Source organism: Nicotiana tabacum, chromosome 19 (genome assembly GCF_000715075.1).
Source record: "Nicotiana tabacum cultivar K326 chromosome 19, ASM71507v2, whole genome shotgun sequence".
NCBI classification, from domain to species: domain Eukaryota; kingdom Viridiplantae; phylum Streptophyta; class Magnoliopsida; order Solanales; family Solanaceae; genus Nicotiana; species Nicotiana tabacum.
The window spans coordinates 75,028,767-75,047,354 of record NC_134098.1 but is presented as its reverse complement, the minus strand read 5'-3'; the positions used below and the strand labels follow the sequence as shown (position 1 = coordinate 75,047,354).

General features: G+C 36.2%; 1 protein-coding gene across 1 annotated transcript; it reads right to left on the bottom strand.

Moving 5' to 3' along the window:
• Positions 1 to 283: 283 nt before the first annotated feature.
• Positions 284 to 17,312, bottom strand: LOC107817044 (general transcription and DNA repair factor IIH helicase/translocase subunit XPB1-like). Its single transcript, XM_016642814.2, has 20 exons — positions 17,087 to 17,312; positions 16,921 to 16,964; positions 16,744 to 16,816; positions 15,453 to 15,621; positions 15,135 to 15,357; positions 14,965 to 15,021; positions 14,635 to 14,778; positions 8,918 to 8,998; positions 7,608 to 7,695; positions 5,538 to 5,875; positions 4,841 to 4,916; positions 4,554 to 4,747; positions 3,325 to 3,488; positions 3,144 to 3,216; positions 2,654 to 2,767; positions 1,371 to 1,451; positions 1,199 to 1,258; positions 1,013 to 1,096; positions 764 to 906; positions 284 to 547 (listed from the first exon to the last, which is right to left on the bottom strand). The coding sequence occupies exons 1-20, from the start codon at positions 17,100 to 17,102 to the stop codon at positions 460 to 462; spliced, it is 2,310 nt and encodes a 769-aa protein (XP_016498300.1). The 5' UTR covers positions 17,103 to 17,312; the 3' UTR covers positions 284 to 459.
• Between the last annotated feature and the right edge of the window lie 1,276 nt (positions 17,313 to 18,588).

The following is an 18,588-nucleotide window of genomic DNA, read 5'->3' as shown; positions in this document are numbered from 1 at the left end:
ATTGTACGCAACCTTACCTTGCATTTCTGCAAGAGGTTGTTTCCACGGCTCGGAAAACAACCTCGAACCCGTGACCCTCCTAGTCACATGGCAACAACTTTACCAATTACACCAAGGCTCCTACAACTTTGACCAGATAAAGCAGAATGGAAATAAAGGACTCATTTGACCACCCCCTACAAGTTTGAGATTAAAGTGAAATTGATGAGCGATCTATTCGCTTTAAAATTGAAAACAGAATCTATCGAAAACAGAATCTACAAAATAACCAAATAAGAAGTGGTTTTTGAATTTCATTTTATAAATATTTTTATGTTTGCTACATTCATATCCATGTCTCATGTACCTACCCTTCTTTCCAAGTACTAAACAAGCAGTTGCCTGGTTACTTGGTGAACTGGTACACAAATGGATAACAATTAAATGGAGAAAAGTATATCCAAAAACCTCATGGATGAATCAACCAAAGCGTTTTTTGAATAATTGATGTCTCTTGGCTGGATCTTTAGGCTTGCTTTTAATAAGGCCTCCCTGCTTCTTTCCCGTACTGCATTGGACATACAGGTAGTTAGTGTCAAAAGAATTTCACTTTCTATACTGAAATTTGCATTTCATAATCTGCATTTGTAGCAAATCTCCAACTCTCACAAACCAATATAGAAAAAACATATAACTAAAGCATCCATTCAAGTGAAAAACTCGGAGAGGGTTATTTGGTATATTAAATGAGCAAGAAGCTGCAAAGTTTGAATAATAACCATACTTGTACTCCATATAAACCATCCCTTTAGCTCCTGACATGGCACTCATAGAACCCACGTAGCGACGAGCTTTTTGAAGAGCTATATCATCTGCATCTTCGTCTAGCTGCTCCAAACCGACTGCATCATCACCAGCATTCAGTACCTATAGGTGAAGGTAAAGAGCACATAAGTTGGGCAACATCTTAAAATATATTACGGAAAGAAAAAACTCTTTACTTGATGTACAGAAAAAAAGAAAGTAGAAGAACCTTTCCAAGAAGTTGAAGCTGGTCATCAAGACGGTGATAGCTTAACTCAGGCCCAGAATCAGGAGGCGGCAAGCTTGTGATCACCTAATACAAGAACAGGTCAGAACAGCAACTATGAACGATCGTTGTATCCAGATGAAAAGGTGGAACATGTATGCTATCAGTGGCTTTGCCAAAAGCCAGTACCTTAAAGCTATAACCTTGATCAATCAAGAACTGCTGCCTTTTGGTTGAGTAGTACATTTCCTGCATTTGAACATGCTAATAAGGTCATACTCTACTAAAATTGTCATTACCAAATAAGAGCATAAGATATCATACACAAACAGAAACTAGCAAACAGGAAAAGATTCTGCACCTGGGTATCTGTTGACACAAGGGAGTAAAAGAACGCATTATACTCCTCTTTACCTCCTGCCACCCTATCTTGATGGCGCCCCTGTCAACCCAACAATGAATTAAAGACTGGTTGATAGGAAACATCAGTCGCGGAGGCAGAATTTTCAAAAAAGAAAAAAAGTAAACACTCAAAGAAACCAAGGGGATTCAATATTCATAGTGATAATTTAGACTAGGGCTATCAATAGTTCACATGTTGTGTAGAAAAGGTTGCAGCCCATCTAGATATCAGATCTTGATATTACCAGAGGTCAGATATTGATTACACACATGCATTTCCCTAGAGTAAGCAAGCTTAACTTCAAATTTACAATTCCCTTTTGACTCTCACTGGCAAGTTTATGCCGAATAAACTTCCACAAAAGATAAGACCACCTAAAAGATACTTGATTGAGATGCTTAAAACCAGTAGGTGTGATAAAGTTAGCAATATTAAGAAATTCCAACTTACTAAATGCTTCTTTCCAGAGATGCAGGCATTTTCAACCACAAGTTCATTTGGACATCCACTAAATAAGTTATTTGAACTTTTTATGTTTAAGACCGTGGAAGTAGCTTTTTTGTTTATCCTCTTGCATAGAGATGCTTATAGAATAGTCTGTGAGCCAAGTACAGATTCCATAATGCTCAGCATATCAGGAGGAACTTCCACCTGAAAGGAGCTAGTATCACCAGAAGGTTCACGCTTTGTCCAACACTATTAATAGCCACAGATAAAGGATGAAGAAGACCGGGGACGGATACAAGTTAAGTGAAGCGATTTTTTACTATGCATACATGTAAATAATATGCAAAGAAAGTTGGTACCGATAATATAAAGTGCCCACTGGTCAAGCACCGCATTTGCCTAATAGAGGTTGGGGATTTGATCTCGACCTGGATGCGTGCGTTTCCAAATTTTTAAGCCTCTTTTGTTAAAGAAGGATACAGGAACAGAATTGAAACCACCTTCTCCCCTCGTAAAAAGTAAGGTGATAATAAATAATATGATGTCGTTACTGTGATTTGTTTATTTGTTCGCTTCTTTAAATGTCAACATTGCTTACAAAAAACCCTCTGAAAACCATGAAGACGACTACCATCTTTTGGTCAAATACATAGTGAACACAATGATAACCTTGTTATTTGTACAAAGGATTTACCTGGAGCATAACTCACTAGAGAGATTTTATCAGGTATCATAACTTTAGCATTTGAAATAAGAATCAAGGGAGGCAATTCTGAACGAGAAAACAGACAAACCTTGGCCCTAAGAATACGCCCTAGACGTTGAGCTTCTTGTCGTCTTGAACCAGCATGTGACGAAATTTGTATTATAACATTTGCCTCAGGAATATCAATGGAGTTATCACCGACCTGTAAATAAAAGCAGAAATCACATCATTACCCAAAAGAAAAACTTGGAATGTAACAATTATTGTGAGAAAGTTAAGAATAACTTCGAATGTAACACTTATAAATAGGTAGCAAAAGACTATGTTTTAACTGAAAACAAGCAAAATGCAAATGATATATGGCATTACAAATTTGAGATTCATGACTCCGCACAAGTACAGATGCAAACGTCTGCATATAACATATATATGCACACACACGCATATGTAAGAAAGACTGCGAGCAATATTTGGTCCCCAAGTCCATAATCAAGCCATTATCATCAAATCAAGTAGTCACAAATAATTTTGACACTCCGGCACAACTGGTGACATAAAAATCTGCTTGAATATAATACCTTGGATAGGAATACGGTGTTAACTTCCTTGCTTGTTTTAAATGCCTCAAGAATTTTTGTTCTTTCAACATGGCTGCATAACAAGATAAATTGCCCATTAAGACATCTTAAATGACGAAACAACAAAAAGGAATCTAAAATAGCGAAACAATAAATCTTTGATATGACATCTTGTGTAAACCTGGTAGCACCATAGATCATAGGTTTGCGAAGCTTCATCGCATACTCGGTAAGTGCAAAAAGATTGTCCGCAAATACAATTATCTTGTCCCCACGCTGCTGCTCATGAAAACGGATAAGAAACTCGCAAGCCCTGAACTTGTTTGGGTTCATCACATAAAGTGCCTGGAACATCACATGGTTATAAGAGTTAAAGAAGAATAGTAACAATATGCCAAAAGGAAGGGAGATGAACTCAAGAATATTACTGAAAAATTGTCTTACAGAAGTCAAACAAACATGATTTTACAAAAGAGAAATTATGAATGATAAAGCCATCATATCACAATATCCACGTATGGGACATATTAAAAGCTGGAAATAGCAAGTCCCATTCCAAAGGCCAAGGACCATCTCAGTCCCTTTTGCTGGAGTTCTGATGATAAATGCTTTAAGAAGTGAACACGGAAAGACAAGTGAGGTAGCTCAAGTTACAAGACCACTCGAAGTTGGTAGTTAAAGTCACCAAGGAAGCAAACTGGAAAAGGACCATAGTTGCCTCCTGGGCAGGGGGTTTTGAGTGTGGGCTTTACCAAATGGGAAAAGGGCAGGGAAAAAAAATGAACACGAAAATGCTGGTGAGTAATTGTGGCAGTTAACTGGTTCGAATCTATTACTTCTGACACTTGTCCCTGCAGACGAGACATTCAATCTCTCATGTAACTCCAACTTATATGGAAGTACAGGAGACTCATCTCTGTGGAGTACAACACAGAAATCTCACATATAATTCCCACTTACTAGGAGAAACAGAAATAGAGACTGCAAAATTTGGATTTTAAGAATATGGGCAATACAAGAAGTCAGGAGAGGATAGAACAAGAAAATTTTAGTACTCATTCATCTTCTAGGCTCGTTCCACTCGAGGTCAGTTCATTGTTTTTGTTCACAGAATCTTTGAGAGAACAAGGTCATTCTGTCAGGACTAACCCTTCATATTTCACAGACTTGCATACAATCACGTAAATAGTGAAACTATGATGTTTTCACAGCAGTAAGATCTCTCATTACACTGTCCCACAAGTTGTTATCCATTTTAACAGACTTATCACAAAAACAAATGCCAAAATCTACTTATGTTCTAAGGTCCAAACTGTGTTCCTCAATGAAATAAATGAATAAGTCATTATGTAAATTCATCAAATACTATTTTAAGCATTAAGCATGGACCAGTTACAAAAGAGAACATACTTGTCGCTTCTTTGAATTTTCTTTTTTCAGATATTCAGCAAAGAACTCCTTAGTCATTGGACACCACACCTCAGCACATTGCACATTTGCAATAAATCCTCCTTTCACTAAATCCAACCAATTGGCTTCATACAACTTGGGACCAATAAGAAAGTTCAAATCTGTAATTCTCTCGTCTTCTCTGACAAGCGTAGCTGTTAATAAGCCAAATAGTCCATTAGATTTTGTGAAATACCAAAGAAAATTACCATAGCAATTTGCAAGAACTCTCTTTTTGAAATACGTACCAGTAAGCCCAAGTTTGCAGTGTGATTTCGTGATACTAATGACCTTTCGAAACATATGTGCAGGAACCACGTGCACCTACATAAATACCAGGAAAAAGACCACTATATTTATGCCAATATAAATTCAAACTTTACCTTAAATATCTATCCACAGTTAAAGGAAAATTTTGTGACATGCATTTCCCACAAGATACTTGTACTGAACCAGAAAATAAATTTAAAAAAAAAAAAACTATTTTCTTGTGTTGAACATAGCACTAACATAGAGTGAAAATAATATCTTAAACATTCAAATAAATGCAGATATATCATATTAGAATAATCAGCAATTACTATTAATTCCAATTGACCATTATTTATTACTATTTTTATGAAGTAACATGTTTCATTCCAATAAAAAGAAAACAGTGAGACGATATTGTCTATTACTTATAGGTAAGAACTGAGTACAAGAGTGACACGGAAATGGGAAACTAAACCAACAAATACTAAATTGTTAATCAATTCTGTGAATATACCACCCCACCCCCCACACACACACACACACACACACACCCCACACACATATTTGTACATTAAGGATAGCTTTCAAAATAAATGATTGTTTTGCATCGACCTGAAAAAAGATAGTATTTTCTCTATATTGTATGCCTATTTGTAAGGCAAAATTTGAAATATTGCAAGAAAAAGCATTTACCTCGTCCATGAGGAGCAAACCCCATTCTCTATTTCTTATTTCTTCAATGATCTTCTCAGATTCTTCAGAACGTTTCCCACCAAAAGCAACCATGTTATACGTTGTCACCACCACGCCAGCATTTCCACGGAATCGCTCTTTGCTGTCAGAAGTGAAACGACATATATGCTCTTCTCGGATAGTAGACCACAACTTAAACTGGAAAGCCCATTGATCCACAGACACAGCATTTGTTGCTAAACAAAGGCAGCTCTTTTTTATTCTGCTTGCTGCAGAGACACCTACTAAAGACTTTCCGGCACCACAAGGTAGCACAATAATACCAGATCTTGCTCTTCCTGAAGCATTTAACATAAATTTAATCGATGAGGCAATTGGATTACATGTAATTCTTGGAACACCCAAAAACTATAAACATCTTAAAATCCCTCTCACCAAAGAAATTTAGATATGGGTCCATTGAAAAGATCAATATTAAGAAAGATGTCCAACTTTCATTAGTCATTACCTATAATTACCCAGCCATCCCAACCTTCAGGAAACACATGCCAAACAAAAATACCAAGAAATCGACAAGGGCAATAGACCCAATGCTAAGAATATTTACACAATGTTTTCCCTTCTGTTTTATAACTTTTTGTTAAAATGAAGTTCAACAGTAAAACTAACAGTAGTAGGCTAAATAAATGAAACTGACCTTAATTCCCCCTGTTATAACAAAGCACACACTCGTACGAAACCAGATATCATCTTTGCAAGCGAAAAGATGCAGCTTTCTCACATCTTTGTATCTTTCTATTGAGCATTCTTTTTTTTTCTCTTTTTTTTTTTGGATAAGGTAAACACTATGGCCAACACTCCACCTGCCATTTAACCAATGCACCAACCAACACTTTGTTCTATTGAGAATTCTTTTATCATAACTGTGGCATGACTGTGTTTCTCACTGTGTGAAGGTTAAGACTCCAATATACTGTGACAATAATCAATCATCCCCCAGAATCCTTTATTTACCTTTTTAACAACTACATCTTCACTCCTAAATTACCCCACTCACTATATTTCCGTGTGTGCCTGTGCTTGAATTGATTTTCAAGCACAGTAGATATCACTGAACTTGATGTACAACAAATTGGTTTTCACTAGCCTATAATGTGCAGTAGAAAAACAAGGAATTCCTGGGCAGACCAACTCAAATGGTGGCTGGCTGGATTTCAGAAAAACATTTAACTCCACATTAGAATATTGGTTACGAATCAGATTGAAACAAGAATCCACCCAAAACGCCAAATCAATGGCTTTAATGAAGAGTCACTCCTCACATCAAAATGTTTTCTACTTGAGGTTAGCATTGTTGAAGTAAAAAATAAACTTTGCACCGTTTTGGTTGTTTTATGCAATAACCAATTTTACCATCAAGAAACAGCTAAAATAATATTTGTCTTATTTTGACCAGTTCACCATTGCTTCTATTTACCCTGATCCGCATATTTTTTACTTTTGACATCTTGAAGCGGTACGTAAATGCGGTTTATGCAACAACTTTGCATTAATATATATTCCCGGCGTCCTATATGCTTTGAGAGAAATGTTTATATCTACTACTTCTGCAACATAAAAGAATGTAACTATCATTGAAAATTCTCCGTCAATCTGCTGTTAAACATAGAAAACTATTTGTCTAGTGTCTACTACAAGCAGATTGAGCTGATAAAGACAATCAGAGAGAAATGTGCATGCTTTGTCTTGTCCCATTTATTTAGAAAGCAAATCTGACAATTATATTATAATCTCAAAATACATCATGCCAACACGAATCTTTGGGCAATCAACAAAAGTAATTTATTATCGAAAAGGACGAAACCCAAAAAGTAATGCACACAAGCATAATCACTACGTTAAGTTAATACTAAGAAAAATAAGGGAACAGAAGAGCACATAACAAGTTTTAGCAAACAAAATCCATTGACTATGACACCCGACATTCATATAGACAACAAAACAAGAAGGAAGCACCAAGCATAAAAAGTAAGTCCTTTGCTAGGTAAAATTTGGTCTCTACATCCTTACCATTTCCAAACATCTTACTAAGACTCTTCTCTTGATACGGCCGTGGCTGTGCCTGAGGCTTCAACTCCATGTCAAGATCAGGATTAACCTGCAATTTACAGTGGCCATTAAGCGGAGTTACTTAGCCATTGCATGATGCAAGATAATTTATTACTCAATCTTCTCATACTCAAGACCAAAAGTTTGATTGGCCTCTACGGATCACGAAAATGGCTCTCGAATCACATGTTGCAATACTAGTCACACACCATTTTAGTTACTACCTCAAGCAACTTATTCATTTCATCTAATACTCACCTAAAAACCCAAAAAGCCTAGTTGTCAAGTACTTCCCTCCATTAAATTTTATGTAATGGTGTTTGACCAGCCACGAAATTTAAGATGTTAATTTGACTTATAAAATATATTAATGATAATGGACTGGAATATTAAATTGTGGTTGAAAAGAGAGAAACATCACATCAAAGTTAAAGTGTGAACGGTGTAATAAGTAAAATTCTTTTTTTCTTTTTATATAACGGTGGTTTTCGGGCCAACTTGTGCGCACCTCAACTAGTCCACCGGGTACTCGCTACCTCCCACCAGCACATGTACCAGATAACTATCAAAACCAAGTCTTAGAAGATGAGAAGAGATCACTAATTTTTTTTGTCTCTGCTTGGATTTGAAGCCAGATCTCCAAAGTTTGCACCAACTTCATGGACTACTACATCACACCCTTGGGTGCAATGAATTTAAATTCTTGAAAGTTGAATAACACTAGAAAGTTGTGTCAAACAGACCATGTCGACAGTATATACCTATTGAATGCTGAAGGTGGACCCCTCTGGAGGGCCCCTCCCATTAGGTTCAATTTTAGCCAAAATACCAGGTTCCTTTAGCAACTACGATCCCCCCATCAATGCAAGTTCATCTGGCAAGCGTCTAGTTGAAAACAGAAGTTTCTGTTGATATTCTAGTTATTGTTTTAATCTTCTAGGCATATTAGTACTCCTATAAATGTACAAAGGCGGTAAAAATAGAACAATGTGATCTCATGGCGTTACACGTATAACAAAACAAAGTGGTTCCTTCAGCCAAAACTACTCATATGCAACTCTGATTCCAATTTTTACAGTAGGAAAGATTCTGCCTCTCTACCCCTCGGGGTAGGGGTAAGGTCTGCGTCCACACTACTCTCCCCAGACCCCACTAGTGGGATTTCACTGGGTTATTGTTGTTGTTATTGTAAAAGATTCTGCCTCAGCTACATTACTCGCTGTGCACTGCTCCACACTGATGCCAAAAAAGAAAAGGAAGAAGCAACTCACTGTATCATTCCTGAAGTCATACTCCTCCATCATGGGATAATTCAAAGCATTTGGCAGACACCGCTGCTTCACATTTTCCACCTGTCCATATACAAATTGGTAAACTGTCAATGTCTAAGCAAAGTTGAAGTGTGTTCACGCACAAACATGTTCCCTACACCAGGAAGAAAAGTCTCCACACAATGAGATACAGCAAATCCATTGGGCAATTGCAGCCATCTAAGAAGATATTTGGATGATACTGAAGCACAAATTTCTAAGTGGAAAACACAATGCAAAAATGAGCCAGTGTTATCAAAGGCGAAAAGCGCAAAAAAGCTCTAAGGCCCGTTGGGGCTTTAAGCGCAAAGGGCAAATAAAGCGTGGGCTTTAATGAAAAAAGGCGCAACTGGAGGAAAAAGTAAAAATATGTATATGTAGTCCAAGACCAATAATTATAAGCATGAATAACAAATATATGGACAAAAAAAGTTGAAGAAAAAATAACGATAAAGTGAAATATCACATTTTCAAGATTACACTCATGGGCAAGAAAAGTATGCCTTAGAGCCTTGATGCGACACTGAAGCGCCCGCAAAGCAAGGCGAAGCGGTCAACATGTTTTGAGCCTCGCTTTAGGGCTTAAGCGCGCTTTAAGCGCGCCTTTGACAACACTGAAATGAGCACAGATAAGACATATCTCTATTAGAAGGTCTTCAAGTGTAACGACCCGACTTGTCGTTTTAAGAATTTAAGCCCCGCCTGGCGGCATAAGGCCCTGAGCAGCTTCTTATTATGTGTATTGACTTGCGTGCGTGGTTGAATTCAGTTACCGGATAATTTGGAGTGATTTGGAACACTTGGTCCCCAAAACAGAAGCTTAAGTCTTAGGATTTTTACCGTAGTCGAAACTGTGTGAAGACAACTCCGGAATGGAATTTTGATGATGTCAATAGCTCCGTACGGTGATTATGGACTTAGGAGCGTGTCCGGAAAATTATTTGGAGGTCCGTAGAGGAATTTGACTTGAAATGGCGAAAGATGAATTTTTGGGAAGTTTGACCGGGGGTTGACTTTTGATATCGGGGCCGAAATCCGATTCTGGAAATTGGAATAGTTTCGTTATGTCAATTATGACTTGTGTGCAAAATTTGAAGTCATTCCAGATTGATTTGATGTGTTTCGGCACAAGATATAAAATTTAAAATTTCAAAGTTCATTAGGCTTGAATTGGGGTATGATTCGTGGCTTTGATGTTGTTTGATGTGATTTGAGGCCTCGAGCAGGTTCGTGTTATGTATTGGGACTGGTTGGTACGATTGGACGGGTTCCCGGGGGCCTCGGGTTTGATTCGGGGTGGTTCCGGACCAAGTTTGGGTGTTTTGATGCTGTTGGTTGCTAGTTCTGGTATTGTTCTTCGTGTTCGCGAGGAGCCTCTCGCGTTCGCGAAGAAGAATTTTGTTGTTAGTACTTTGTTCTTCGCGTTCGCAAAGAGGTTCTCGCGTTCGCGAAGAAGGAAATTTTGATGTTCGTCGTCTGACTTTAGAGGCTCATATCTCGCAATCTATAAGGAATTTGGAGATGATCCAAAAATGAAAGTTGTAGCCCTTTGTGTCTAGTTTTCAAAAAGGTAAACCATTTGTCATTTGGAGTTGTGTACAAAAAGTTATGGTGGATACACTATAGGCTGTCCGGGAAGAGTTTGGAAATCTCTGTTGCACAGGGCTGACTTTGGAAGCTTATATCTCGTAATATATAAGGAATTGGGCTTGCGTGGCGATGGCTTGTTCACCGTAAAGTCCTTTTACCAGAGTATGTTGGTGAGAGAGGAGACCACTTTTCCATACTCCTCGATCTGGATTCCTAGGGCGCCCACGAAGGTGTGTTTTTTTGCATGGCTAGCGGCAAGGGGAGTGATCTTGACTGCTGAAAATCTCCGAAATAGGGGAATTACACTTGTTAGTTGGTGCTACATGTGCAAAAGCTCAGGGGAAGAAGTTGATCACCTTATGTTGCATTGCCCTGTGTCCTCTGCTTTGTGGAGGTCAATCCTGAATCTTTTTGGTGTTCAATGGGTGATGCCAAGCTCTGTAAAGGAAATGTTACATAGCTGGGGCGGTTTTCGTAGAAGAAGAAAGCAGAAGGCGTGGAAGTTCGCCCCGTTAGCTCTCATGTGGGTAGTATGGGGGGAGAGAAATAGGAGAGCTTTTGAGGAGATTGAGTCTCCTTTTTCACATCTTAAGAATAGTCTTTTATCTTTGATCGCTTTTTGGTGCACTCATTTAGCCCCTACTTGTATAGAAGATTGGGCGTTTTTTGTAGAGAATCATGTTCTGATGTAAATTCTCTACGTCTTTGGTATACTTCGTGTATACGGGAGTTCTCTCCCTTTTGATTAATACATTTTACCTTATCAAAAAAATATATATAAGGAATTGGGAGATGAGCAACAAATGAAAGTTATAGCCCTTGGAGTCTAGTTTTCAGAAAGTCAAACCATTCATCATTTGGAGTTTTGTACAAAAAGTTATGACCATTATACTAAAGGCTGTCTGAGAAGAGTTTGAAAATGACTTTTGAAGAATTTGTTCATCGCGAACGCGGGGGGAGTGTCGCGAACGTGAAGAACAAACCCCTGGGCAGCAGAATAAAGTCCAAATTCGTGTCATTCTTCCATTTTTGGACCAAGGAAGCTCGGGTGAGGCGATGTTTCGAGAGTTTTTCAAGGAAAACATTGGGGTAAGAATTACTAACTTGATTTTGGTTAAATTACATAAATCTATTGTTGTTTTTATCACTAAATTAGTGAATTGGGTTGAAAAATTTAGAAAACCCTCTTGTTTTAAATTTAAGATTTGGAGGTCGATTTGTTATTGGAATTCGATAAAATTGGTATGGTTGAACTCGTATCGGAATGGGTGTTCGGATTTCATGAAAATTATGTCGGGTTCCGAGAGGCGGGTCCTGCGTTGACTTTTGTTGACTTTTTAGAATAAAATTTTAAGTCGACGTATTATTATCCGGAATTATTTCCGATGAATTTTAATGAAGTTATACAATTAATTTGGATAGATTTGTGCTGTCCGGAGGTCAATTCAAGCAAGAAGGCTATTTTGGAATATCGGCCTAACTTCAAAAAGGTAAGTGTCTTACTTAACCTCGAGTGGGGGAATTACCCCTTAGGCATCGAGTCTTATGTGCCATTTGCGAAATGTGAAAAGCCGTGTACGCGAGGTGACGAGTACATACTCGGCTTATATGTGTAAATTTTATTGAGTTAAAGTCCTGAGCATATTGTGTGGTAAATTGGGTAATTGTTGGTATATATTTAATCATCTAATTGTCGTGCCTAAATCCTTGTTGTTGTTGAATCTGTTGTTATATGACAATTTGATGTGATTGTTACTTGATCATTTATGTAATTCCGTGAATTTGTTGGTTTGATAATTATTGAAATTTAATTTCATTATGGATTTTTCCTCTGCAAATAATTAATTAAATGAGCTTAAGAAGAGGTGTTTATATAATTATTGAAAATTTGAATTTAATGAAGACTTTGCTTTATGTTGAGTAATTTCTATCTCTATTGATTGTTTTTGAGTGTTGTACACATTGTGTGGAGCTTTTGGCTATTTGTTGTGAAATTAATTGACTTGGTTGTAGCTTTGGAATTTGGTTGTGGTCATTGGGCAAATTGTGATATGAATTGATTTTGTTATGTTGCTGTGATAATTTCCCGTGTAAATTGTTGTGTTGTGTGAGTTGTTATTTTGGGGAGATAAGGGTGGCATTTCACCGTTGATATTATGTGGTTATAAGGGTGGCATTGCAATATTAGTGATAAGGGTGGCTATTGATATTGTCTGGGCGGAGCGATAAGGGTGGCTATAGGAGTGATAAGGGTGGCAATAGGAGCGATAAGGGTGGCTATTGTCAGGGACGATATGTGATGATGTGGGGTTGTGGTGTTGATAATTTTCATGTGATGTTGTGATTTTCTTGTGTTTACTTTTATACCTTGTGCAATTTGTCTTGTTGTTGGTAAATTGATAACAATCTGATTTATGTTGAAATTGAGAGCATGTGGCTATTGCCAGGCGGTTTATAAAATGAAATGTAGGCACGAGGTGCCGTGAGTAAATAATGAGGATATTTGGCACGTGAATTGTCCGTGCAGTTGTGATATGAAATGTGGGCACGAGGTGCTGTGATGAAATGATAATGATAATTGGCACGTGAATTGTCCGCGCAGTTGTGATATGAAATGAGGGCACGAGGTGCCGGGAAAATATGATGATTTAATTATGGACACGAGGTGCCGTGGAAATATAAAAAAGGGCCGAGACCCGTATTTTTATGATTATGAAATGAGGTGTCACATGGTGACTTTTTAATTGAAAGAATTATATTCAAAATATTTATTTGGAAGGATTTTTACTTAGAAAGTATTATATGAAAGAATTGTATTTGAAAGATATTTATTTGAGGAAATTATATTTGAAAAGAATTATTTGAGAAAATTGTATTTGAAAGAGAGTTATCTGGAAGAATTATATGAGAAAGACATTTATTTGAAGGACTTGATTTAATTGGGTGTAATTGTATTTATTAATTGTTGAGTGATATTAATGGTATTCTTGTTGTTTGTTGTGCATATCACTGGTTATTTTATCCTGCCCTTATTATTATTTGTTTTCTATTATTTTGTATATTATATTGCACAGGTTATTAGACTAGTGAGTGTCTTGACTGTACCTCGTCTCTACTCTATTGAGGTTAGTCTTGATACTTACTGGGTACCGACCGTGGTGTACTCATACTACACTTCTGCACATTTTTGTGCAGAGCCAGGTATTGGAGACATCGGACTTGAGAAGAGTTAAAGCGGGATCGTAAGAATTCAAGGTAGAGCTGCTTGATCGTCGTAGTCCCTTGGAGTCTTTTCATTTCATTATACTGTTAATTTTAATCAAACAGTATTGTATATTCGGTCCTCATGATCATTCCATGTATTCAGTTAGAGTTCGTGACTCAGTACTACTAGTCTTGGGAGGTTGTACATTCATATTTGTTCCGCTGTTAGTTTTGGTTACTTATTTAATTAAAAAAAAAATGGCTCCAAAAATGTAATTGAAATCGGCTTACCTAGTCTTAGAGACTAGGTGCCATCACGACGCCTGTGGTGGGATTTTGGGTCGTGACATCAAGTAACTCTAATAAGTAGTGAAATAAACTGTTGCATTAGTTCTGGTCCTATTTACTGTTAACCAATTGACTAGTCAAACCACCACCTACTCATACTGCTAGAGAATCAATATAAAACAGTATCAAAACTGGTGTCAACTCAGCTCATATCTAACAGTATCTAAATCCCCACAAAGCATACTTTATTGCAAATCGTAGCTCAAAAGTTAGACAGTCACATACTAAGTAAAGGGAACAGCAAAAGAGAGACAAGCGAATAAACATCCTTAATAGGTGTAACGACGGCTGTGCTTACATCTGGATACGCTTATTTGACATAGGAAATTTGAATGTCCATAAGAAAACTGGAAACCAAACGAATTCAAAGAACAAGTGAATTTGGAGAACTGCATGAGAATTAGAATATTCAACGTTTGGTTATTTCATGCAAATGCTGCAACTTATTTCAATGCAGCATCTGACACCACAAACCCCCACCTCAGCTAAAAAGAGTGTAAAATGAGACCACCTTGCCGCAAGGCATTAGTTATTACCTGAGCAGGGTCTATTTCAAATGCATGAGTTTCTTTTTCTTCAGCTGCCGCTGCCAGATCTGCTTCATTTATCAACTCATCATGTCTGCCTTCAATTTCATTTACGGATTTGCTTACAGTGAAACCATCCCTTCCATGCATCCCCTGTAACCGAAAAAGACAATTAAAATTCACTTGGTAGTATCTACTTGTAACAGAAATACAAAGCATCAAAACAAAGTTAGGGTTTTTTTTCATGATTCTGCCTCACAAGGCTTAAGACAATGCAGCCAAATTCTTGATAACCATTACAGACAGCAAACAAGCAACTCAATCACAATGAACACAAACCTCAGAAGAAATTCTAGCCTTTGCTATGGCTTCATCACTGAGCAATCTTTTCAACACCTACAAATAATCACATCAAATGAATCAATTAATTAGTAGCAATCCACGGTGAACCTTATAGTTCAATAAGATATCTCAAGTTAAATCATTGTTACTATAGCTAATTATCTTGCCTCAGGAAATGGAGATTCTACAAAATAGCGATTCTTCTTAAGTACGAGCTTCACTTTCCCATAATTAGCAGTAGAAGCATGAATGAAATCAATCATCTCCTTGGGAAGCTTGGTCTTTGACAATTTGTTCAAAACAGCTATTATAGTTTCAGTCTCGAGACCAACTGACACAGCTGCATACAACGAGTGAGGTGTCAAGTTGTACTCATGCATCGACTCCGGCCTACAAAAATAAAAAAGCAATTCCGTTAATCCTCTCCAAACATCCACAAACAAACAAAAACGTAGAATGTATATCATCAACCACACAAAAGGTACCTGCAAACAGGCTCAGCAATGGCAATGAGAAAATCATAGGCTTGTTTATATAATGGAGAGAAGGTCTCAAGGAAAATTCTTCCATCAGCACAAGCCCACAATGGGCGATTGGCGTGATCGGGTTTGAGTTCCAGTTTAGTGAAATCCATCTTCTTCCCTTCCCTCTCGCCTAAATATAAAAGTCATTCAAAACTTCCACATCAATTGAGTTGAAACATGACACAAATTTATCCTATTAAAGCATCACCAAGTGTAACACTATAAAGCATGGCAAAAGCACCTTCAGCATTTAAAAGGCAATGGGTGCAGCCATGGACGGATCTATGTAGGGACTTTGGGGTGGTACGGCACCCGGACGCTCGGGTAAAATTCTATTTATGTATTGGTATTTTACTGGAAACTATAATATAGGTTTTCAGTGGCACCCGAAGGTAACAAAATGACTATGGGTGTCACGGTTGAGTTGCCAAATTTCCACATGCCAAACTTAGGATCAAATGTCACTTTACTTTCTTTTTCTCATTCTAGATCTTTAAATTTTTATTTGAATGTGATTTTAATCATTTTTTTAATCATCTAATGTTATATTATTCTTGATTTTTTTAAAAGTGATGGCATCAATAAACGCAATACTATCTAGCTATATGTAGGTTGATTAGATGTATTTGCTAACTTAAATTTTATTTATGTTTGTTAATCATAATAAATAGAATTTGTATTGAGAGAATTAGATCGAATTGGACAGTTGTTTTGGTGATCACATATTTATTTATGTACTAAAAATCTTGTAAACTGATTGAATTATTTCATAATGGATCGGATTGAACCGAACCGAACTAATTCAAAATGGGTTGAACCGGCAGAATGTACACCCTAATTCAATCTCCTTCGCTAGTGGTAGGTTTGTATTAAAAATAATGGCACCCGTCGTCATCAAATCCTGGATCCGCCTCTGGGTGCAGCTCTTAAAACATACATAAAACTATTGGATTTAAGTTATATACACCTACAGTGTAATGATTTTTTACACTATTAGTGAATTTAAACTGTAATACCATGTTAGTTACCATTTCTATCAGATTACCAATTACTACTTTACAAGAGATTTATATGAGATTTATATGTAATTAACTAATAAGTGACCTCATTATATAAACATTTTTTTGCACCGTAAGTGCATATAACACAAACTCATATTTTTAAAATGATTCTTTATATGTACTTTACACATATATAGTTCAAGTTTGTTTATATTCTGGATCCGCCTCTATTAATAAAGGTAGAGTAATACCATCTTGAAAATCATCACCGCCTTCTTCTGGGTAGTACTGATCATCAGCAGCAGCTGAAGACCGATAATCCTCCTTCATCATCACAAAAAAATTGAAACGCAGTAATAAAAATACAATCTTTATCTATTTAATAAAACAGCAAATAAGACATGAAACTAGCTGGGAAACTGAAGAACCTTAGAAGAAAACTTGATCTTTTTGCCTGGTCGACCTTTATCACCTGAATTCATTCAATAATATACATAATTTCATCAAATTGTTTTCCAAACAATTTTACTAATTTTGGGGGATTTCTTTTTTGTTAATGATGTAAAAAAGTTAAAATCTTTGAATGCAAAATACCATGTCCGTGACCCATTTTGCGAGAGGGTTCAATCTGCTTGCTGAATCCCAAAATATGAGCTCTTGAGAGTTTCTCTTTTCTCCTTCCTTGTTACAGTAAATCCATTGAAATGGCGGTTTTGAGGCCAATTAGCAAAATAGTTGAGGGTGTTTGGCTAAACATGCTTATAACCACGTTTTGGCTTTCATGGGCGTCTGTTAAATATCCAAAAGCCAAGTGCTTAATGAGTGGTCAATCCTATTTATGCCTTTTTAGCTTATAAACGTTTTTAATTTGACCAATACTTTTATTAGTTTATCCTTAATAATATTTTCTAATTCACAAAATATTTTTTCCAAAATAAATTTTCTAACTTTCTTTTTCATTTCATATTCATTCTTTTATCTTTTTCTTTACAAAAAAACTTTTAAAATTTATAACTTTTTGTAAAGTTTTTAAGGATATTTTAGTTATTTTAATAAAAGAATAACTTATCAGCAATTTTCTATCAAACAGATCAATTGTTTATTGTCAAATTCAGCACGTCTATCCAAACATGTAAATGCTTATTTAAAAAATCAATTTCAACACTTCAAACTTATCAGTTATTTACAATCAGCTAATCCAAACGGGATCTTAGTCTGATTTCTCTTATGAAATACTTATATAGGAGTAGTATTTACTGGAAATAAGAAAACTTTTCAGTTTTTTTTAGTTTAACCCCTGATCTATTTAAAAGTTACAGTTAAACCTCCAAACCTAAAGACGATACTATTGATTATGATGATACAGACGAAAAATAACTATGATGATACAGAACTTAGATGACTTATTTGCCAATGGAGAAATTAAATACGTAGACAATATTATGTCTTATTTGGAATATCTTGTCTCGGTATTCCTTTTTTTCTTTGGTACATTGCAAATTACAAAATAGAAATATTAAATTTTTCATAAGCTATATTGCTTGAATCTTGCAGAAGGAAATTTTTATTTCCTTGATCGTATTTTTTCATACTAACAAATATTCATGTCTCCAATTTTCATTTGCTAGCGGTTTAAATATTAGTTTGCCTCTCCATAATATAAAATTTGTTTTATTGACTTTCAGCAAATATTTATAATCTTCAATAATAACTTTAAGAGGATGATATTAAGCTGTCAACTAGGAACAAGTTCGAATCGGTTAGGAATCTTAGGTGTTTGCTTCAAGAATGAAGAGTTGCATGTGTTTGATATATTAAAAAAGATTTAACAATCAAAATTCAAAAACCAAATAAAGTTGAAATCCTCATTTTAGATTATTTACAAGTACAGTCAGACATCTATATAACAGTCTTGTATAACAACACTTCTTTTATATCCGAAACAAAAGGTACTACCTGTTGAAAAACAAATAATTAGAGTATGAGACATCATACACTTTTCTATGATAATAAAATATTATCGTATCCGGAACAAAAGGTACTACCCATTGAAAAACAAACCCGTTGAAAAACAAATAATGAGAGTATGAGACATC

Bases quoted from the DNA above. Each gene is read 5' to 3' on its own strand.
- LOC107817044 (XM_016642814.2), bottom strand. The intron at 3,217-3,324 runs GTTTACACAAGA...CTTGTTATGCAG, and splicing joins ATGATCTATGGTGCTACCAG to CCATGTTGAAAGAACAAAAA. The intron at 907-1,012 runs GTTCTTCTACTT...CTTCACCTATAG, and splicing joins AGCTTCAACTTCTTGGAAAG to GTACTGAATGCTGGTGATGA.